The following is a 24867-nucleotide window of genomic DNA, read 5'->3' on the forward strand; positions in this document are numbered from 1 at the left end:
CCAGACAATTGGATACATTTCTGCCAACAATACACAAGTTTTCTGACGCTGACATGGAAGAAGTCGACACTCTGTTTCCGCAACACATTGTGCACAGATCTTCCAATAGCCAAGCAAAGCAATAATGTGACCCACACATTCTTGTGAAATGCCGATTATGCTTGAAATTTCTCTCTGAGTGATACAACGATCATCCTGAATCAACCCTTTGCTTGAGAAACTCGGTGGTTGCAGTCACAGGACATCCAACTTTGTTTGTCATGCAAGTCAGATGTTTCCACCTCAACTTCTTTAAACTTACTCGGCCAACGACGCACAGTACTCACATCAACACAATCACCATAAACAGCTTGCATTCTCTGATGAATCTCCTTTGGGGTGACACCTTCTGCTGTCAAGAATTCAATGACTGCACATTGCTTAAGTTGCATTGACCAACCATCTGCCCAGAGTTCCATACTTCACACTTTAACAACACAACCGTTCAATGCTAAGGCTTCCAGCCAAAATGGAACTGTAGAGGAGAGTCTACTGAATAAGTCAGTACCTGCCACATGCCAGTACTGCCACCTGTCAAGGAGTTACGAAGGTGGAAGTATTACTTTTCATTCAGCCCTCGTACTTATATTTAGTTGATTTTCTATCTAAATATAGAAAGTGGTTGAAAATAAATGGGGGTGGAATAGAGATCTAATATCACAATAAGAGGAGTGGCCTGGTTTCTTCACAGAGGACAAAATCTCTGGAAGAGCAAGAGGCACCTCTGCATTATCTTGGTATTTTGAGCACCAGCCTTTTATAAAATGAGATTCAATTTTTTTGTTTTGTTTTGTTTTTAAACAAATACATGTTTCTACACATTTTAAACTCTATGATTGAAAATATTATTCCATTGACTAAAGCTTGCCTTAGCACTGCTATCCACAATTTGAAATGTGTGCATTCATTTTTCTTCAAACATATCTGAAACCTTCTGTTACTAATGTAGGTTTATCAGTGTGAAAACTGGAGAAGACTTCCATATTTTTTCTGACTGTGCAGAAGACAGCTGATCCCTGTTACCTGGTTGCATAACAAGCAAATGTGCTGAAATTCCCTCTCCTATGCAACTATTAAGGGTACAGGAGCTTTCAAACTGGTAACTCTTCATTAATGTCAAATTTACAGAATGCTGCAGAAAATCTGAGGCCCCCTCTATACTGTCATATAAAATTCAGAATATCTACTTTGATAATCTGGATTATATGGCAGTGTAGATGGGACCTGGGAAGGGGGACAGAGACCAAACCATCAAACCTTGGTTTCAATTCCAATGTGTCACTCATCTCTCTCTCAAAAAAAACACTTTTGGTTGTCTTTAGAAAGATTTTGCTCTCAGGTACTCAACCTGTAAGTGTGATGGTATCAAAGAAAACTAAAGCAAATGGTCTAGAGATTTTCCATGAAAAAAAAATATTCAAACTGTTTGAAATTTACTCCCTGATCCTTGAAAAGGAAAATGTTTCAAGAATCTTTTCTAGAACAAGTGGTCTTTGGAAGACAGAATATTTGTACCATTACAAAAATTTAAGTTGTACAAGTTAAAGAAAAAATGGTTAGGAAGCAGCAGAGGTTATGCTAGTAGTAGACAAAACTCTACACCTGTAATGACGTGTAGAAAAAGACTGAATATTCCCATACTTTGGTCTTCCTGCCAAAGAGTCTGGTATGAAATCAGCCTTGAGAGTTCTCAAATGTTGAAGGAAAAAGAGTGTCTCAGTCAAGAAGGTTTACTTTTAATTTTCCAGAAAATAGCAATTTATATTTCAGGATAGCAGTAAACAACCCCTAACCCAATTCTAACAGGAAATGAATATACTAATATGTTTTCTTTGAGAGCTAGCATGGTATAATAGCTTAAATATTGGAATTGGACTCTGGGAGACCAGAGTGCAGAATTGGCCATGGAAATGTCTTGAAGGCACACAAGAAATTTTCCTTGGCCTAAGATGGAAGACATAGAAGACCCTTGTGATGTTCTTACATTCTGGTTACAAACAACCTTCAGAAAAAACATAATTACTGTGATTATAACAGCTCCTTCAAAATCAAGCATTCTTATACATTTTCAATGTAGCTTACTTCCAGGTGTACCTATATATTGCAATCCAAGAATACAAACTTTCCTAAAAGAAGCACAAGCACAATTAACCTTTTATTCTAGGATATTATGCATTTGAAGATGAAAAAATAACCTTATATATATATATAGGTTGGTCTAAGGGCCCTTCCGGACAGGCCAAAAACCTAGAGAAACTGACATTTAAAATGCTGGTTTCCATCAAGTGTGTGACCAAACAGAGGCCATAAAATCTGGAATTTGGGGGATAGGATGGTCATGCCCTCCCCCCATGCCAAACCAACATCGGCATAAGGCAGAGGGGGGTATGGCCACTAGCACCCTGCCCTTCCTTGTCCCCTTTTCTGCCTTTAAACAACATATCTTCAGTCATTACCCAGGCAAAAGGCCTCAAAGTGCTCCATTGCACCTGTAAATGATGCAACTGAATTTTTGAGAGGAAATTCCCCCCTCTCCTCTCAAAAGCTCCATTGCATCATTTCCAGATGCATTTTCCCTGTAAAAAATAAAGAGGGAGGTGTACTTCTAACTGGCAAATCCAGCTTAGGGCTGCAAGAAGATTCACAGACTGGAACTTTGGTAAAACAAACTTGTAAACAGCTAAAACGTTCACAAAACAGAGAAAATACTTTATCTAGAAGGGAAGTCCCTATCAAAGTCTGGAATTTAATTCCATTACTTGAATTAAAAAATAATTTTAAAAGGAAGTGAATGGGGTGAAAGTGCAAAGTTACAGCTTTGTAGCCTGAGGGCCTCTTGAGTTGCTCACCAGAAGTGTAGTGGCAAGCTGTTGGGGATGAGGAAGTGAAGTAGTTCAAAGTGGCAAACCCAAATGCCCACAGTCTCACATCATTGTCCCCAAACTTGCTGCAGGAGGTTTTTGAACTTACTGCATCACCTGAAAACACTTTGAACACACTTAAAAAGTGTTTTCTGAAGCATTGAAAAGTACAGTCTATGAATGAGCTGCAGACTGCTTTGAAGTGCTTTAACAATGACATTATGTGTGATGGTGAGTGCTTCAATTCATTGTTAAGGAACTTATAACACATGCTACAAGCCTCATGTAATAATCTCCTGTGAATACCAGAATTCCACAGAGTGGAGCTATGATAGTTAAAGTGGTATCAACCTGCTAAGATTCTGCAGTGTGAGTGATCTCTGAGTTGTACATCTATGAAAAAAAAGCAGCAGGGTTGCTTGAAATCAATCAAAAGTCCCTTCTCTGAGTACGTGTGTGTGTGTGTATGTGTGTGTGTCTCACTCTTTCACTCTCTCTCTCTCTCTATCACAAACTCTCGGTAATGCTGTCTGTGATACAAACTGTTGACTGTTTTGAAAAATGCAATGAATACATGACATTTCCTCAAAGTGTATCATTCTAATAGGCAATCAAATATCAATACTGGTGGAATGGATGCATGAATGGTTAAAAGAAATAATAAAAATATAAAATGGTAGTATCCGGGGTCAAGGAAATCATGTTGATTTAGATTCAAGTATTTCTTGGTAGGCTAAAGTGACTAATTTGATACCTGTTTTTCTTTTTCTTTTTTCTTTTTGCCACCCATTATACCCACTACTGGTAAAACAAACAGGACATTTTAGCTTTAATCTTCTTACTACATAACCCAAATAACTTCAGTCATGTTTGCATTAATGTTGCATTAATCATGTTGTTGCGTATTAATGAGTTTTCAGGCTATGCTAATTACTGTCATAGATTCTGCAGCAGCCCATTAAATATACAAATTACAGAATTAAAGAGCCAGAGCTCTTCATGATTAATCTTTAAATGGAGAAAAACTAATGATGTCTGTACAAAGTTTCTCTCTACTTTGGACTGAGCAAGCCTGATGAACAATCAATTAGAGTATTTGAGGAATAAGAAATCTATAACATATTGCTGTAGGTGTTCTCCTTTTTTTAAAAAAAAACTTGTTCTAAATAAATATTGGGAATATAATGTTTTTAAGATTTCCTATTATACAGATATTTTTAATATCTCCCAATCTTTAAAACTTTCTGGAGTGCCTAGAAGCTTACATTCATTATCATGTGCCCACTGGAAGCAGCTGCCTCTATATGAATATAGTAAATCAATCTTCTCTTTTTAGCAAGGACACCAGTCCTGTTGCTCTCTAGTTAAGAAGATTTACAGCAAACCTTGGTGAAAACAAAGGCGAGATAAGTTTAGAGTCATTTGATAAGATTTGATGTATTAGAAGCACTTTCCCCCACCTTGTTGCTGAATGATGTTTTGTTTAGGAAAAGAACAATGGGTAGTGGTTAGGGACAGTAAATTAAGAGAGATGGATTCTGCACCAAGTTCTGCCACAGACACAGTGCAGAATGTTGGTCAAGTCATCTGTAAAACAGAAGCTGGTACACTTGGTGCACCTAATTTCTAACAAATTTTAGGGGGGGAAGAGGGAAGCAGTGGGCATTAACATTTCTATAATATTACTATTGTAATAATAATAATCATCATCATCATCTTTATTTATACCCCGCTACCATCTCCCCAAGGGACTCGGTGCAGCTTACATGAGGCCGAGTCCATAAAACAATAATACAAGCAATAACAACAGACAATACAAGCAATTAAAATCAATAAACACAAACAATAAAACCATAACGTAAACTACTACTACTATAACAGCCAGAGCAGTGTAGTAGTTTGAGTGCTGGACTTCAACTTTGAAGACTAAGGTTTTGCATTTTGCACTTTGAACAGGAATCCCTGTTCAGACATTGAGACCCACTGGATACATTTGGGCAAATCACTTTCCTTTGGCCTCTGAGTAAAGCAAAGGAACCCTTCCCTCAAATAAATCTTGCCAAGAAAACCTCATGATAGGTTCATCTACAACAGTGGTTCCCAACCTTTTTTATGACCAGGGACCATTTTGACCAGGGATCATTTCACCAGGGACCATTTGACCAGGGACCACTCTCCAACATTAATACCTAAAGGGTTACAAATCAGTCTTTGGTCAACTTTAGATTTGGTTTGGGGTGCTATTCAGAAAATTGCATTGGATAGATCACATCAGCTGTAGTTTTTCATACAGAACATATGCCATGGTCAGTGATAGGGAAGGAGTGGCAGGCAGCGAAAAAGGAGCGGAAATGAGATACAATAAATAAATAAGAAAGAAGGAGGCTTATGGACCAGATTTTCACCTTAACAGCGGACTGGTGTTCTGCTGCCCACAGGTTAAGAACCACTGATCTACAATACAAAGTGGATAGGGGAAATGGCCCTCCAGATGTTGCTTGACTGCAGGAACCATTCTCTGTACTTGCTAAGCCTGCTACAAATTAGCCCAACAATATATCACTGATGATTCCATAATTCCCATCTTTCTGATGGGCAGAGTAGAGTACAATTTAATTCAATGGTTCCCAACCTTTTTTTGACCAGGGATAAATTTGATTTTTTTGTTGTTAGCAGTGACCACAAGGTTCAAGAATATTTATCTAAAAATAAATTTAATAAAAACGTTTAACGTATTTGTTAAACTTAATAGTAACATGAGTTAAGAGTATGATTTCACGGACCATATTTTAGTTCTTGCAGACCATTGGTGGTCCATGGACCACTGGTTGGGAACCACTGATTTAACTGAATAAATAACATTGCTTACAGTCAGGCTGCAAAGGCTAGTCTTATGTGACTCCTGCTCACAAGATGGCAAACTCACAATGCCTTGGCATGGAGTGACCAAGTTGGATCACAATACATATTTTCATGTCTTCTGACTGCTGCCTGAATTCAAATTATTCATAAGTGTGCATAATATAAGATCAAGAACAATACCTGGTGTTTATTGAAATCAGTACACATTATATTTTTAACAGGATATGAATGGGAGATGCTTAATTCTGGGACATTTTAACTATACTAATTTTTAAATCAAAATTGAAAAAATGCAACAATAAAATACCAGAAACTGTTTGTATACCTTTAAATATTTTGGAAAGGAGAGGTCTCATAATATTGCAATGCCCTGTTGTTTTCTCTTGTAGGGAGGTCTCCATTTTGCAGCAATGGGGGCTTTCTCTTTGGCCAAAATATGAAGAAATGTGAGCGCTGGAAGAGGACACTAATTGCAGCTATTCAAGTGTCTGAGGATATCATTAGATTCAGTCTGAATGTATTACGAGCCCAGTCTGTTATGTTGCTGTATCACACATATCATGATCGGAACTGAATTAGTTTAGTCTCTTTAAGGTTCAAATAACCAATAAGGGGTCTATATCATTCCAGTTCCAAACTGTATTCCTCAGTACTCATCACACTACATCTTACCACATGTCATTCTTGATTTCTGCCCTATATTGGATTATATCCCTTTTCGGTCCCTTTCGTTATATCCTTGACCCAAACTACAAGTTTTGGACTTTCTAAATAATAATATAATAATAACTTTATTCTTATATCCTGACATCATCTTCCCAAAGGGACTCGTGATGGCTTAAATGGGGACAAAGGCCAGCAAAAATGGAAATAAGATATAACACAATGAAAATACATTACATTTCAATAATTAAAACTATAAAACTGAGCAACAGACATCATACAAACATAAGAACATCAATAAGCATCAACCAGCAATTATACTCACAGAGCAAAAACTTAAGAAAGAACTTCCTGATGGTCAGAACTGTTTGGCAGTGGAGTATGCTGCCTCAGAATGTGGGGGAGTCTCCTTCTCTGGAGGTTTTTAAGCAGAGGCTAGCTGACCATCTGTCAGGGGTGATTTGATTGTATGCTCCTGCATGGTAGGGGTTCGACTGGATGACCCTTGTGGGGTCTATGATTCTATGATTATACTTGTACCATCACACAATAATTGAATATCTTTGATTTCCACTGCAGAGTTCACTGTAACCTAATATTTAATATTAATTTTAATAGTGCAAATATGGAAGGGACATGGAAGGGGAGATGGGGAGCTTGAGCCCTCAACATTAGGCTATGGGACTGAACTTCTCCCCCCACAAAACAGATCTGAAAAAATATCCCACCAACACTGCTGTGTAGTTAAGCCTACTGAGGAATAAGAAGTGTACCCAATGATCAAACATCTTTATAACTGACTTGGATGATGGAATAGAGGGCATGCTTATCAAATTTGCAGATGATGCCAAATTAGAAAGGGTAGCTAATATCCCAGAGGATGGGATCAGAACTCAAAATGACCTTGACAGATTACAGAACTGGCCTAAAACTAACAAAAGGATTTTCAACAGAGGTAAATGAAAAGTACTACATTTAGACAAGGAAAATGAAACACTGAATATCGGATGAGTGACACCTAGACTGATAACTGTATGTGTGACAAGGACCTAGGAGCCTTAGTAGACTTATCACAATTAGAAATGGATAAAATGTAGGTACATGAAAATTAAAATCAACCAATTTAGACAGTAAGTATGAAAGAATTGGATATATACCATAAAGCAGGAATTCTGTGTCCAATCAGGCTGCTTATTGATGAAGAGAGGCATAGAGTGAATGGGGAAAAAAGATTAAACTAAGACAGATAATAGATAAAAGAAGAAAAATTAAACCAGCTTCCAAGCCTCTGTCCTTGTATGTGCCTTCATTTTGCCTGTTGACATATAGCAATTCCACAAAGCACATAGAACGTTTATGGGCAGAGATGCTTGCCATTTCCTTCCTCTGAAATACAGACTACAGTACCTGATGTTCATTGGCAGTCTCCCACCCAAATACTAACCAGGCTGAATTTCCCTACCAGCTTGTAAATAAAATTTTCCTTGATCCCATTAGTTTTGCCTTCCATCATTCGGCTATGTCACATGGCTTTCCACCAGGTGAAAGAGGAAGCATAGCTGCGGATTTCAGCAACACGTGAACTAGATAAATTATTTTACCAGACAAAACAAAAGCTCAGCAAGAAGCAAGACATTTAGTAAGATTTGCAAGTCATGGCAGAAGTGCAAGAAAATCAAACTACATCCAACAAAACCCAAAGTTTCAAAGCAGAACAACAAACTCAGCAACAAATCTGCCAAATGCTAATGATTCGACCCAAGGAGGCAATAATTGAAAGGAAGAAATATACAATATTTCATCCAGTAGCATTTACAGTACCTTTCACACCTAATTATTCTTGACACAGTGACCTTCTTCACTGGAGACATAATACAGTTTGCTTCCTTAGAACAAATCAACTCACTAAAGGTGATAGAAATGTTCTTTAGTGTGGGAGCCTTGCAAATTTTGTAGATGAGCAAAGGAAAAAAAGTCTCAACTTTCTGATTGTATTTCAGATTATTTTCAACCCTCTGGTTTGCTATTAAAGACTTTCACAATTTCAGTTGCTTTATCATACCCCAGCCTTGTACTCTTGGAGGGTTCTTTGTGGATGGGTTAGCCCTAGATATAATTGCTTGGTTTATTAAATGACTAGCCTACCCTTCTTGCCCTTCCCCATGCTCACCCCATTCCCTCTCTTGAGTCATGCAAACATCAACAGTGGTATTCCAAGACAGCCATGAGCTTTTTTTGAACTTCAGGGATGCTGTGATAATGGCGACAGGATCACTGGCGTAAGGGTAGCCATCCAGCCACTGGATGGTCAGGACACCATTCTGCAACTGTAGCAAGATAGAGGCAGGCAGTAATGCTGTCCCCAGGGCTGGTGTGGAGTACTCGAGTCTGCAAAGCCCCAGAGTTTCTTGCCCATGTATATACACCCTAAATTATTTGTAGATTCAGTGTAGAAACTATGCTGATATGATTATTCTACTTCTAACTGATGAGCTAATTTAATGTATGTATTTATTTGCTACATTTGTATCTTTTTTCCCCCAGAGTGGGACCCAAAGCAGCATGGACAACTTCTGTTTAACCACATGATATTTGGGCTATAAAGTTACATCTTATCTGTTATTTATTTTTTAAAAATCTACAATATCGTTTATTTTGCATTGGAAGAGCAAGGTAGTTTCAATATGCTAATAGACCCAGTTCAATTTTCGCCTCATTATTTGGGCCAGATGAAACTGTTCAGATGGAAATTAGTTTCTGGATTCAGTAATGGCTTGAATGGGGGCAATAAACAGAATTTGTATTCTGCTAAACAAAAGTGGTTGTATGGATTTCTGAAAGTTTGAAGATCATCAGGGAAAGGTTTTCTCCATGTAATTTGGGTACATTGTGTGGAAAAGACTGGGTTAAAAATCCAGATTTGTGAAATGTTCTAATGGTAGCGTAAAGGTCTGGTACTGCAGATTTTTTTATAGTATAAGCTTAGTTTCATATTGTATTTGCATTTACCTGAGCCTGCTGTTGTTCCATGTTTTTATAAATGACTTGAATAAGGGAGAGAGTAGATTTACAAATTTTCAGATAGCAACAAATTATGAAGGGTAGTCCAGAGGATTTGGCCCAATAAAATAGATGAATACAGGATGGGTGATACCGTACATATGAAAAAGAGAGGAATCTTAGTAAATAACAGGTTAAACATGGGTGCAGAGTGTGATGTGGTGTCCAAAACAGTGAATGCAATTCTAGACTGCATCAACAGAAATAAAGCATCCAGAGTGAGGATGGTAACATTACCATTATATTCCACTTTGGTCAAATCTCTCCTAAAACACCGTGGGCCCTTCAAGACAGGGCCCAAAATGTGAGCCCTGTTTGTTAGCCCCACTGCAGAATCTAGTTAGCAAACTAAGGACCTCACCACACAAGAGAATGAATCCACTTTAAATCTGGTTGCTGCCTCCTCCAAAATTCTGGTGTTTGTAGTTTAGGGAGGAACCATTAACAGCCTCACTAAACTACACACCCCAGAATTCTGCAGCAGGCAGAAACCGGATTTAAAGTGGATTCATTCTCTAGTGTGATGAAGTAGCAAGACACTGACAAAAGTTCTTTTGGAACTGGCTTTAATTGTTCAGATCTCTACAACTATAGAAAGATGATTTCTATAGCTTTCTACTTTCCACAGCTTTCTACTTTCTCTCCGTCCCCTCCTTCTTCAGTTTGCAACTTTCCCACGGGAAAGTCTGTCCATAAGTTTTGAAACTTGGTCCCCAATACCCTCTGCTGGCCTCAAGATGTCACAGAAAGTATTTATGGTGTCACAGGAAATCTCAGAAATCAGCTCCTGACACTGTTGGACTTTTACCTGAGATGTCCGAACAATACCTCAGATAAAAGCAAAGTAATTTGAGACAAAGCAGGTAAACCCTAGGGTCAGTCCCCAAATCTCATCTTGGTTCTTTGGGCTTCCAAAAGCTCAGAGAACCTAAGAGGGCACTCCCCCCTCCCCATCCCCCCCCCAAAAAAAGCCTTAAAATAAAATTAAAACTTACCATGCCACCATTAGGCCTCTCTGTAGACCTCCTGGAGTGTACCAATGATGCACCAGGAGGTGGGGCCAAATCACTCCCCCCCCTCCTGGTGCATCATTGGTACACTTCAGAAGGCCTCCAGAGAGGCCTAATGTTGGCACTGTACATTTGTTTTTATTTTATGGCTTTTTTGGGTGGGTTGGGGTGGCCCCATTCCAGTGTGGTAGTTACCATGCTGGAATGGGGACAATCCCCCGGGAAAGCCCAGCTCTTTTGTGCACCCATGGGAACTCAAACCAACAACAAAGTAGATGTCTTAAACCCACTACATTATGGGTTTAAACCCTGTCTGGAAGCACCCTGTGTCAAGCTCTGGATACTACAGTGGAAGAAGAATATTTGCAAGATGGAAAATGTTCAGAAGAGAGGAACCAGGCAGTATGAGGAATTATTTGAGAGGTGGTATTTAGTTTGAAGAAGAGAAGTTTGAGATGTGATGATATCATATTGAAATAACTGAAGGGATGTCTTGTAGAAGATATAGCAATGTTTTTTTTACTGCTGTGCCAGAGATTAGAACATAAGCCAATGAATTCATATTATCAAAGGGGGTCTATACAGTTATCAGGGACAATCTCTTGATAGCTATTTGAGAGGGGAATAAACTGCTTCAAAAAGGTGTGAATTCTCCTTCCTTGAGGGTCTTTAAAAAGATGCCATCTCTTGGGAATGTTTTAATGGTGTATTCCTGCATACCAAGAATTACATTACATGGCTCTTAAGGTCCTTTCCAACTTTATAAATCAATGATTATACTTTTATATACCACTTGGGTATCTCTAAGTGCAGAGGACACTGTAGATATATAAATAGTTGTGAGAAATGGACATACTCATGACAGCTCCATTGTCTCTGTGTATATGTCCATCAAACAATTTAAAACAGGCTCCTGCTCAATTATTATTAATCATGTGGCTGAATAAGAGTAGTTCAGGCTTTTTAGATTTGTTCCAATACTGTTTCTTTATGGGAGTATTTGCAAAATGACTTAAGTTATAAGACCGGAATAGGACGAGAATAGCTATGGGAAAACCTCATTCTACTGCCAATATTTCAAACTGATAAAAAAAAGCTGACCCAAGTACTATCAGTACTCTGATGAACACAACAAAAAGAATGGAGCCATTAGCATTAATGGATTTCCCTACATAAATGCTTTTGTGCTGTACAATTTTTGTTTTTAATGTCAAGGAGTACGAAGTTATCTTCTCTCCTTTTGATGATGTCTCTTTTTTCCTATAACATATACACATATACTTCTTTATTCCCTCTCAAAATTTGAATTATAAAGTAAGTTTTGCAAACAACTTAGTAGAATTGGTATTCTGAAGAAGAAAAAGGCTAACAAGATTTATTACAGGGCTCCAGTGAAGTGCTTGAAATACAGGAGAAACACAGAATGACTGCATTTATAAAAACATAGATAAACTTGGCTGATATAATATCTTTAAGCAGAGAGAGATTACCTTAGGCCTAGAGCATTCTTGATAGATGCTTAGTCTTTTGCCATTTGTAGTGTGTACTTGGGAATAGCAAATGAAGTGGTACTTTGTTTGAAGAGGCCTTCCAGATAAGTGTACAGTGACACTCAACTCACACTATTATAATCTTCCAACATTAAAATTAAAATTATAAGCAGACTATGTGGAATGTCCAGTTGACATACTGACCAGATCAAATCCTCCCAGTTTCTAACAACACTTAGCACAGCTTGCATGCTTTTTGCATTTATAAACAGCATTAAAAGACACTAATATTGAATCCTTAGAGCAATTTAAGACACAGATCTCAACATAGTTTGCTGGCCTAGCCTGAGAGTCAGTAGAGTACAAAAAGGGAAACACATGGCCATAACATATCTGGATGAAACAACACCACAACTTTATTACTTATAGTAGTTTGGGCCTGATGAGGCAGGAAGCAACAGATTTAGGGATCAAACTACCTGTCTGTTGTCCAATATGCCCCAGTGTTATGCCAACTGTGGGAGGAAACCATGGACTGGTATTCTGGAATCCACATGGATGACAACTATTGTGTGATGTACATTGGCAGTGAGGCAAATCAAACACGCTTTCAGGCTAGGTTTGATTCTGTTAGCTGGACCCTAAGACCTCTTTATGGACCACATTTTCCCCAAAGGAAGTGTCCTGCAATTTTTTAAACAGCGGGGGGATAGTATTGGTGTACAAGCACCTGAGAAATGTAATTAAATATCTCAACTTTACTCTGATGTCACTTTCAAAATAGTGCTTGAAAGTGACACTTCCAGACATAATTTTGGGAAGACTACAGTGGGAAATGAAGATATTCAGGCTTGCATTGGAGGAATTGCAGCCCCTTCTCCTCATCCCAGCTTTAAGGAAAATCTCATAAACAAGCTGGAAGGGTGTTATTTTATGCATTGAGCAATTCAGAAGCTTATAACCTAGGCTAAGTGTGTGAGTGACTAGGAAGATGATCGAAAGCAGTTTACTAGAGCAGTGCTGAGGGAATCTCATTATAATCTGAGCAAAACTGAGTGAACCCTACACTTTAGTGGGAGGGCATGCTCCCCTTGACAGCTGATGGCACACCTCTCCAAAGACATACAGAAACAGTATATTGGCCACTGTTGCAGGAAGCCAGCAAGGAAAGAAAGAATCAACTGCCCTGCTGTATAGAATCATAGAATTGGAAGAGACCTCATGGGCCATCCAGTCCAGCCCCCTGCCATGAAGCAGGAAAATTGCATCCAAAGCTCCCACGACAGATGACCTTCCAGCCTCTGTTTAAAAGCCTCCAAAGAAGGAGCCTTCACCACACCCCTGGGCAAAAAGTTCCACAGCTGAGCAACTCTCACAGTAAGAAAGTTCCTCATGTTCAGGTGGAATCTCCTTTCCTGTAATTTGAAGCCATTGTTCCATGTCCCAGTTTCTAAGGCAGTAGAAAACAAGCCTGCTCCCTCCTCCCTATGACTTCCCCCCACATATTTATGCATGGCTATCATGTCTTCTCTTAGCCTTCTCTTCTGCAGGCTAAACATGCCCATCTCTTTAAGACACTCCTCATAGGGCTTCCTCTCCAGACTCTTGATCATTTTAGTCACCCTTCTTTGTTTGTATCTCCACGCTCAAAGCCATTCAGTGCATTGGGGAGGTTTGTGTTTATGAGAAAAAGATTCTAGAAAGACTACGTGGGAATTCACAATGCAGTCCTCATCATTGTTAGCATAGCATCTTCTAAATCAGTGGGGGGGGGGGGGGGGGGAGTGGAGAAGGTTAATAAACAGTTCAGTTTCTGTCTGATGCATCACTTGCTCTGCTTAAGAAATTCACTATAATTTCTCACATTTCCCAATATTAATTAATTGAAATATTTGAGAATGTGTGGTTTGTATACCCTTTATTTTCATTTGAAATTATAATGTCTTGAAGAGCTAATCTTCCTCTACTTTCATTTTGTGCATTTAATTACAATATTTGACTATGTCATTGAATTTTTGCTCATTTTTAAAACAGGGAATAGTAGTATTGTGGAAGCAAGCTGGAGAGTAGTGATAGTTGATGATTAGTAAGGAGCCTTACACACAGCCATAGAACGCAGAATATCAAGGCAGAGAATCCCACAATATCTCCTTTGAACTGGGTTATCTGAGTCCACACTGCCATATATTCCAGTTCAAAGCAGAAAATGTGAGATTTTATTCCGCTGGTTGGAAGGGGACTCAGTCAAAGAACTAGATCAATATGAAAGGTTTCTTGACAATGATTACTATCCTGCTATAAAAATATAACTTCTTACCTTGTAAACTCCTTTTAATTTGTGAAATGAACAAAGTAAATGTGTAATTATTTAAACCAAATGCATATCTTTCAACTATTTCTGTGTCAAATGGTAGTAATTAACCTAGCAAAGGAGTACCACACCAGGAAAAGATCTAAGAGTATTTTTCCATCATGAACTTTTAAGACATGACAATTTCTGATTTTAAAGTTCTCGTCGTATTCTAAGTAAAATATAAAATACTTCAGCTTTTTAATCCAAATGACCTATCCTATCAATTTCAAACAACATTTGTTTAAGGGATAGCAGGCTAAATAGCACAGGACTAAATGCTTTAATTATGTTCTGCATCTCAAATTTTAACCCTAGCTTCACAAAAAAAAAAAAACTGTTGATGAGAGTACATCCTCTACATGTATATTAAATTTCCCTCCGCTACTTGAGTCACATTGCCTGTAGGTCCCCTATTTTCATTTTGGTATTTATTCTGATACTAGCATTTTGGATTCATTTGTTTACTTTGCATTAATATATAAGATAAAAATGACTTCGTTAGTGTTAGTCAAGGGGTCAAACTGCAGACAATTCCTCTGGAACACATAAAAAAGCAAAAAAGTTTAGAAGACTAAAATGAAAATGAAATGATGTAACATCATTCAATATGCCATATACTTGAGAGATTATTATTCTTAGAAAGCCACTTATTCTGACACAGTGAAGACATCTGCCCTTGCGCTATGCTACTCTGCTGCTGAGTATGCATGCCCAGTGTGGAACACATCTCATCACACTAAAACAGTGGATGTGGCTCTTAATGAGACATGCCGCATTATCACGGGGTGTCTGTGCCCCACACCACTGGAGAAATTACACTGCTTAGCCGGTATTGCACCACCTGACATCCGCCGGGAAGTAGCAGCCAATAGTGAAAGGACCAAGGCAGAGACATCTCCAGCTCATCCCCTGTTTGGGTATCAGCCAGCACGTCAACGACTTAAATCAAGACATAGTTTTCTTAGATCTACAGAGATACTCGCTGGAACACCCCAGCAAGTGAGAGTCCAAAAGTGGCAGGCCCAAACCCAGCACCTCAATTCATGGATGATACCAGATGAGAGACTCCTCCCTGGGCACTCAGAAGACTGGGCGACTTGGAAGGCGCTGAACAGATTGCGCTCTGGCACCACGAGATGCAGAGCCAATCTTGGGAAATGGGGCTACAGGGTGGAATCCTCGGCATGCGAGTGCGGAGAAGAACAAACCACTGACCACCTGCTGCAATGCACCCTGAGCCCTGCCACATGCACGATGGAGGACCTTCTTGCGGCAACCCCAGAGGCACTCCAAGTGGCCAGATACTGGTCAAAGGACATTTAACCAAATACCAAATTTACAAAATCTGTGTGGTTTTTTTCTCTTTTTTTTCTTTTTCTTTTTAATCTTTGTGTTTGTTTTGCTCTGTTAGAATTGTAAAACAATGGTTGCTGATGACACGATAAATAAATAAAATTCTGATTTTAGGAGACTAGCTGTTTTAGACTGTTTTAGACTTTGGCTTACATCACCATACTATTTTTGAAAGCAAATGGGAAATTAACAAATCAAAGATTCAGAGCCTAAAGGACAATGCCTGATCACATTGTTATCACTAACATTTCACTAGAAAATTTAGGGGCATTTCTTAACTTTTTGTAAAACATCTTAAGCATTTTTGAGGGAAGACAAAAGAAATGTGATACATCTCTCAATGTTTTCTAAGACGATTCAGCTATTTCTTGGTTGCCATTGGATATCACGCAAAATAAAATTGAAGTAAACCAAGACATATGGGAGGAAGATAAGCAGGTACTCTTAATACATTTTGTGAGCAATTTTGCAAGGAAAAGGAATTTTGGGGGATTTATATTTTTGTGAAACAGACAGAAGAATAGAATCATAGAGCTGGAAGAGACCACATGAGCCATCTAGTCCAACCCCCTGCCAGACCGGAAAAGCACAATCAAAGTATCTCTGACAAATGGCCATCCAGCCTCTGTTTAAAAGCGTCCAAAAATGGTGCTTCCACCACACTCCAAGGCAGAGAGTTCCACTGTTGAACAGCTCTCATGGGCAGAAAGTTCTTCCTAATGTTCAAGTATCATTTGAACCTATAGTCTCCAGGGCAGCAGATGTTATTAATCAAACGAATGTGTAAAAATAATTGCAGCCAATCTATGCATGTATATAGGAGCAAGTTCAAAATTTAGGTTATGTATAAATTTCCACAATCAAAAATATATATTGTACTTGCAGTAATAGCATGCAATGCATGAATAATTAATAACCTTTGCAAATTTACAGTTTTATTTATTTATTTATTTATTTACTTTGCTTGTATACTGCAGTTTCTCAGCCCATAGGCGACTCAATGCGGTTCACAACAAGAGCAAAAGACATCCAACAACATACAATATTAAAACCATTAACAGTATAAAATACAAACTAATGACATCTCAATAACAACACATTAACGTCTCGTAACTAAAATTGTGATCCAATTCGTCATCCATAATTCCGTTTCCTATATTCGTGTTCATTGCACTATTTATCCGAACGCCTGTTCAAACAGCCAGGTTTTTAGTTTTCTTCGAAACACCATTAGCGAAGGGGCTGATCTAATGTCCATGGGAAGGGCGTTCCACAGCCGAGGGGCCACCACAGAGAAGACCCTGTCCCTCGTCCCCGCCAGCCGTACCTGTGATGCAGGCGGGATCGAGAGCAGGGCATCCCCAGAAGATCTTAGAATCCTGGTGGGTTCATAGGCAGAGATACGTTCGGATAGGTAACTTGGGAAATTAAACATCATAAAATTTGTGATGTTACATTTTCCATAAATAAAGCTTCAAAAGCGTAATATTGCAACAGCTAAATACGGAGGTATGGCTTTAAATCCTGAATAGAATCAGACACAAAAAATGCATGGCTCTTGACAAAGGCAAGTGGTCTCTTCTCCTTACTCTGGTGGCAGTGTGCAAGTATGAAGGGTAGCCAGGGATCAGCACCTGGGACTGTTTGTTACCCTATATCCATCACAACATGCATGGAGAAATCTTGAATATCTGCATGAGAATTTCAAGTGCCTGGAAGCTTCTGCCTTGCATGAATCCTGTAGGATTCTGCTCTGTTAATTACAGAAGACAGATAAACAGACATATTTATTAAAAGATATGTTGCGAAGTTGTGGAATATATTGTACTAAATATTAGGCATGTTCAGAATCCTTGGAATTTGGATTAAATTCAGATCAAATTCCTTTTTGAAGTGATTTTGAAGTGATTTGGGAACCCGGAAGTATCCTTGCCCTTTCGAAGCCACTGTCGCCATTTTTGTTCCGAGTCAGGAAGTGAATCAGAAACGACTCAGCATTTGGAGGCAAGCAAGCAGCAAGGCAAGCAGCATGCTGGGATGCTTGCCTCCAGCCAATGAAGGGAAACCATATGGGGAGGGGCAGGTTTATGGCATAGCAGCCATTGCCCTTTTAAAAGGGCCGTGCATGCCTCATGGGCTCATTGCAAGCAGGGGACGCGAACGGGACGGGAAGGCAGCTTGGGTGGGAAAGGTGTGACCGAGCAACAGGGTGATGGATAGGGAAGGAAGGGAACAACAAATTGGGGAGAAGAGAACAGCTGGTAGCAGGCCCATTGCCTGCAAGGCTTGCTTGGGGAAGGAAGAAGGGAAGGGCAGGGCAGCACAAAAGGGCAACTGGGAGAAGTGTTCTTCTCTTGCCTGCCACTGTCTGCCAATTGAATTAAACTTTCTAGAGACCTTGGATTTTGGGATCCCAGAAAGTACCTTTGGACTGAACTACCTCTGAGGATGCTTGCCATAGATGCAGGCGAAACGCCAGGAGACTCTAGAACATGACCCTATAGCCCGAAAAAAAACCCACAAGAACCTAGTACCTTTGGACGTTCAGAATCCCCTTATCTGCTAACAATTTCAAATAATTTGGAAATAATAATTTCTAATAATAATATCTCTGCTTGGCGTTGCACGCTACTTTTTTGTACTTTTTTACTTGTGGGAGATAGAAATCTGCTTTTCTCTGTTCAAAATTACCTTTGTGAACCACTCAACACTACTTGCCTTGAGGCATCCTTGCTTTGGGAGACACACTGTGCTCATGGGAACTACAAATCTGCTTTTATCTGTTCAAAATTTCTGTTCACTATGGCAAGTTTTATCAGTAGCAGTCAAAAAATGAGGGAGAGGGAATCTCCAGAAGTTTTCCCTGTTCTGTTCACGCCTGCCATTACTGAAGCGATTCGGAAATTTTGGAAAATTCTGACTTTTTTCGGGAAATTTCGGAAATCATTTCTGAAATGAATTGCAAGCACCCCCTAAATCCGAAACAAGTTTTGAACCTTTTTTTCTGTTATCAAACAAGCCTACTGAATATATTATATTGGACAGATGTAATCATGAAGGAGAACTTTGAGTACATAAGTCTTTATGGTCAGACAAACATTACTTCTTCTAAGAAAGAAGAAAATTTCACTGACTTGTAAACTTTGGTGGAAGCTATGGCAGTGGGCCAGACCAATTGTTATGTGTAGATAATATAAGCTTCCAGTTTTTGGACAAAAAATCCATCCTGGCAATGACTGGAAGTTTTTTTTTCCTGGTTGCCCATATTGACATTTCATCCAAAGACCCCGGTTTTGTGTATTGCTAAACAATGGAACTGGATATTAGCAGTGCCTGCTAAAACAGAGTTTGTGATTAATTACAGTCAGCCCTTTGTGTTCACAGATTATGGATTCATGGATTAAACCATCCATGGCTTGAAATTTTAAACAAAAGCAAAAAGCAAACTGATTTTGCCATTTTATATAAGGGACACCATTTTATCATGCCATTATGTACAATGGGACTTGAGCATCCATGGATTTTGATATCCACAGTGCTCCTGGAGCCAAATCCCAGTGGATATGAAGCGTTCTTTGTATCTGAGATCCTATCTTTCTGATACTGTAAATCCTATGAGCTAGCACCCGCATCTGACATCAAGGCCAGTAGTGACACTTGAAAAGCTTTTTCTTTAAAAACAAATTCTATTTGAGCCATCTAAGTTTTTCACAGTAAACTTAATGCCGCATTGCTTTGGAATTGTAAGACATTTAAATGGCTTGGGGCACTGCTATGGTAAAAGTCTGACAAAAGCCTACTCTACTCCTGAAACAACCCTACTCCTATTTATTATATCTTTTCATTCCTATTTTCAATATACTACTGTTGAATGTTAATGAATCTGAATTATGACGTACTTTGTCACTGAGCTTAGATGAATTTATAACTGTTTTTTCATCATTCATGGTGTCCTTCACAGCAGGTCTAGTAAAATATATATTTGAAAATTAATTCTTAAATAGAAACTGGGGATTTTCCACAATGGCCTAAATAAATCTGTATTTTCCAATGAAAAAAGAAAGATAGAAAAAGTAAATGTATGATGCACATAAAAAAGTTTCCTATGTCTTAATAAAATCATTCCTGTTTTAAAAGGGGGGGAAATATTACTACAGTAAGGCTGCCCGGTCAGGGTCAGCTCAGCATATTTGTAGCATTGAGTCCCTGTTGTGCATATTAGAAAGATCTTAAGCTATTTTGTTCACAAAGCAGCACAATTTACTTTGTTGTGCTGGATCACTCTTTTTAAAAGGGTTTCCAACTCCCCTCTCACCCTATCTTTAGGCTTCTTGGGATTAGGGAGAAGGAAGAAAGCAAATGTATTGCTCAAGAAGGAACAGTGAATTCAATTTCAAGTGCAAAGCCACAATTCTAGCAAAAGAGGTTCTAAGGAGAGGATAAAGTGAAAGCTCAGTTCTTTTTTTATTGAAGCCAGCCAACAGTACATAGCAGGACATGTTCTTGGTAATAAGGAGAAAGGAAAGGAAAGCATGGTGTCAGAATATTCCTTTTAGAGTGAGGAGCCTGATGTACTTTCATTATGCCATTATACCTGCTCTTCTGTGTGTACATGATGGAAAGGGCACATTAAACTGCCTTATACAAAGAGAGAAATCATTCTAAGACAGTGTTTCTCAACCTGGAGATTGGGGTCACAAGGGGGTATCAGAGGGGTTACCAAAGACCATCAGAAAGCACAGTATTTTCTGTTGGTCATGGAGGGTCCTATGTGGGAAGTTTGACCCAGTTCTATCATTGGTGGGGTTCAGAATGCTCTTTGATTGTAGGTGAACTATAAATCCCAACAACTACAACTCCCAAATGCCAAGTCTATTTCCCCCCAAACTGCACCAGTGTTCACATTTGGACATATTGAGTATTTGTGCCAAGTCTGGTCCAAATCTTCATTGTTTGAGTCCACAGTGCTCTCTGAATATAGGTGAATTACAACTCCAAAACTCAAGGTCAATGTCCACCCAAACCTTCCAGTATTTTCTGTTGGTCACGGGAGTTCTGTGTGCCAAGTTTGGTTCAATTCCATCATTGGTGGAGTTCAGAATGCTCTTTGATTGTAGAATCACTATTTGTCAACTGCAAAAGGCCACCTTACTTGGATCTGCACGCATCATTCGAAAATACATCACACAGTCCCAGACGCTTGGGAAGTGTTCGACTTGTGATTTTGTGATACGAAATCCAGCATATTGATCTCATTTGCTGTGACATACTGTGCTTTTGTGTCAATAATAATAATAATAATAATAATAATAATAATAATAATAATTCCATTGAAAGAAGAGTTTTAAAAATACTTTCCTGCCTCCTTTAATGTAAGAGGCTTTGGGCAGAGCAAGGGATTCCATTAAAAGAAAAGGTTTTAAAATTGTATCCTGTCTCCTCTGTTGTGCAGGGTTTTGAGGAGGGAAAGAGGTCCCATGGAAACAAGAGTTTTTATTGGATATTGAAGCTTTCTATTATTTAAAAAATGTAATACGGATGGGGCAGAGAAAAGGATTTCCCTGTGTGAAGGTCCCGAAAACAGGCAACAACAAATAAAAACCTGAAGAGAAATATGTGTGAAAGGAAGACAGAACTTGAAACTGGATGATTGGGGATCTAACGGTATGATTCTCTTTGCTAGACAGACGATCCTCAATACCTCTCAAGGTCCACAGTTCCCTGTTTCCATGCTGAAAGCAGTGCAGTTTCTGGAAAACTATGCAATTTTCTACGCAAGCTTTTGTAGAAACTGTGAAATTTTCTGTCACTATGGGGGCAGCGGATTTCTGAGCATGAAGTAGTTGCTTCATTTTTCCCAACATTCATGGCAAAATCAAGACTTGCCATCTTTATCATACACCAATGAAAATAGAAAATCACATTAGAACAATTTGGAGAGTATAATTAGGGGCAAAATAGGCTATTAAGTACTCATGTTACAGGAGCTGAATTAAAAAACAACAACAACAATTTGCTTAGTTAAAAGAAATGGTTGAACAATTCTCATCTATCCACACTAGACATAAAATTCTACAATTCCATTTTATTACAACAAGCAGCCAGAATTGTTATCTCGAAAAACACAGGAAGATCATGTAGAAAATCCTGTAATACAATGGGCTAAGGCACATCTACACTAACCACTTAGGTCAATGTGAAACCGGCAGAGAAGGAAGCAATTTCACTTTGCAGATCATTACATATAAAATCCTGGACCTGGATAGAGGCCTAGATAGTACTTATACACACCTCAGAAGCTGGACTCAAACATATTCCAGGATCTGCAATATCTGTGGCTTCATGGCCATGGATAAAACAAGTTTTATTTTTCACCTTCCTACACTATAATGCACATGTGCAGACAACTGGATCACCTGTTCTTTAATAGGTTTTGATTACAAATTATTATTATTATCATCATCATCATCATCATCATCATCATCCTCCTCCTCCTCCTCCTCCTCCTCACCCCTAGGGGGACTCAGGGTGATTACAGACCATGGCAAATTCAAAGCCACATTACATATACAACAATAAATGCTACATATCAATTTAAACAGTTAAAATATAAGTACAGTGAAAAAGTACAGTTAAAATATAAGCACAATAAAATATAAGTACAATGCAACAGCTTAAAAGCATACATTCGATCCCTTAACAGTTTCAAAGCATACATTCAATAGGTGTTGCTATGGCCGGCAGCGGGTGGTTTGGCCGTTGAAATACTCGAGTGGCAAAGCTAGGGGGGCTGTGGAGGTGCCCCACCCAGGAGTTGTAAGGCAGCAGGTCCAAAGAGTTATTGCTATGGCCCTGTGTAGGTGTTGCCATGGCCGGCAGCGGGCAGTGAGGCCACTGAAGTACTCAAGTGATGAGGTTGTGGGGGCTGTGGAGGCGCCCCGCCCAGGAGTTGTAAGGCAGCAGGTCTGAAGAGGTGTTGCTTTGGCCCCGCACATACTCAGGCAAAACTGCTGTACATATTGGACTCTGTTTTGAAATATTATCCACTTTGCTTATTCTATATATTCATGGTATGTGTAATCTAAACACTGCACTGTCAACCTGCCTTCAAACTGCATTAAGTCATCAATGTAGATGTGCCCCAAGATTGATGTCATACAAAACATTGTTCCAACAGAAAAGTTGAGTCTACAAGAATCCAAAATATGACATTGTATGTACCAGACACAACAACCAAACTTTTTTTGTAGTAAACATGGTCAACGGGATCTCCTTACCTGTAAAATATGTGTTTGCAGGCAGAGTAGAACTTGGAAATTTATAATAGCCATTTCCTGGGAAACGGATCCCTTTTGTTACAGTTGTATTTGATGTTGCTAAAGAGGCATCCATTCTCTCCAGCTGATAGATTGGGGAAGGCCCATTCAATTCTTTAGGTTCATTCCAACTTATCTTTATTATAGTGCTGTTTATTCCTTGGGTGTAAGGGGCAACAAGCTGTCTTGGTGCTGTTTAGATGAAAATAAGAGGAGGAAAAAAATGGTTTACAAATAAACTTGGGTTTTTCATATGCATAATATATTGACTCTGAGGAAGCCAGTATCAATTATTTCTCAAACAGTGATAGCGGAAACTCCACACTTATAGCAGAGCAATACAGACGGTAATTCTTTATCAGTTAAACAATGCAAGAGCACCTCTCCAGTGCTTTGACTTTGTTATGGGCTTTTCTCTCTTAACTACTGACAAATGAATTTTAATCATCATAAAAATAATACAGACTTTTGGCAGTATATTATTATTATTATTATTATTATTATTATCTTTATTTGTACCCCGCTAGTATCTCCCGAAGGACTCGATGTGGCTTACAAAGCTGTTTGAGCTGTTCTTCTCAACAAGAGCACAAAAATACCCCCAGTGGGATAAAAATATCAGAAAATATCAACAATAATTAAGGATATGGAATGATGATTTTATTTCAAATTTTCTTTGTATGGTTTACTCTCATATCATTGTATCACAGGATCTTGAATTGTAGATTACAGTACTGAAATTGCAACATGAACTCTAAGTTTGAATGAGAGACAATAAAGCAACAGAGATCTCTTAAGTCATCTGAAGATCTCTCAATACCTGGAACTAAAATAGTGCTTGGAAGGATAGTATAACATATATCACATTAATATATTTGCATGCATAATCACATCTGTAATATTTTACTTGTAGTATGTGCTCTGCAATTCTATTCTAGGCTTTAATTGCTGTTAACCTGAGTGAGCCATAGTATATAGCCCCAAAGCTGTAAATAATTGGAAATAATGATTTTATGGACAATTTTGTATGAACTTGTGTGGTATAGTGGTTTGAGCATTGTGCTACAACCCTGGAGGCCAGTGTTCAAATCTCCGGCTAACTATGGGAACCCATTGTGTGACTTTGGGTAAATCACAAACTCTCAGCCTCATATGAAGACAAAGTCAACTCTCTGAGCAAATTTCACCAGGAAGACCCATGATAGCTTTGCCTTAAAGCTGCCAAAATTAAAAGACACACAGTAACAATGAGCTTCAGATTGCATTCAGTACTTCAGATTGCACAGATAAGGAGTGAGAGTATTTTTTCTGAAATTGTATGAATATATGTGTATCACCTATACTTGGCTATTTACATGGTTTATCATCTCGTTGTGATTTGCTATACAGACAAGCTGCCCAGTACTGTACTGTGGAACTTTTAACAGAACATACTTTGAAAACAATCTTCTCCCTAGCGAATATTATTTTGTAAATCTATGTAACTATGCAAGAGTATGAGAAGATACTAAATCTATGATATATGTATCTATATATCTCAGAGACAGGTTTTTTTTCCCAGAGATTATAGGGTAACTAACTAAAATTCATTCGGAGAAATGATATGACCTAAAATATGCATCTTGCAAATTACTTCAGAGTGTTGTGCTAAGAGTTCACTGCAAAGATCTTCATTTATTATAAATTAATAATGTATCCTTAAAAGAGTTTTGCATAGAAGACCATTAGCATGTCTCTTGCTTTCTTGCATTAACCTGTAGTATCCTTGCTATTACTTTTCTTACAACATGATAAAATATTACTTTTGGCAAAAGGAATGATGGGAGACAAAAACCCACCAACCGTGCTCTGCATTGTAAA

The 24867-nt window shown here is 38.6% G+C and overlaps 1 protein-coding gene across 2 annotated transcripts in view; it reads right to left on the minus strand.

Annotated features, from left to right (window-relative positions):
* Positions 1-24867, minus strand: part of USH2A (usherin) — a 546480-nt gene that overhangs the window by 388745 nt on the left and 132868 nt on the right. For both annotated transcript variants that reach the window (XM_060754270.2, XM_060754269.2), the window contains exon 21: positions 22969-23199. In XM_060754270.2, coding sequence (XP_060610253.2) covers positions 22969-23199 — 231 coding nt within the window. The remainder of the gene's footprint in view (positions 1-22968; positions 23200-24867) is intronic.

This window comes from Anolis sagrei, chromosome 1, assembly GCF_037176765.1.
Source record: "Anolis sagrei isolate rAnoSag1 chromosome 1, rAnoSag1.mat, whole genome shotgun sequence".
Lineage (NCBI taxonomy): Eukaryota > Metazoa > Chordata > Lepidosauria > Squamata > Dactyloidae > Anolis > Anolis sagrei.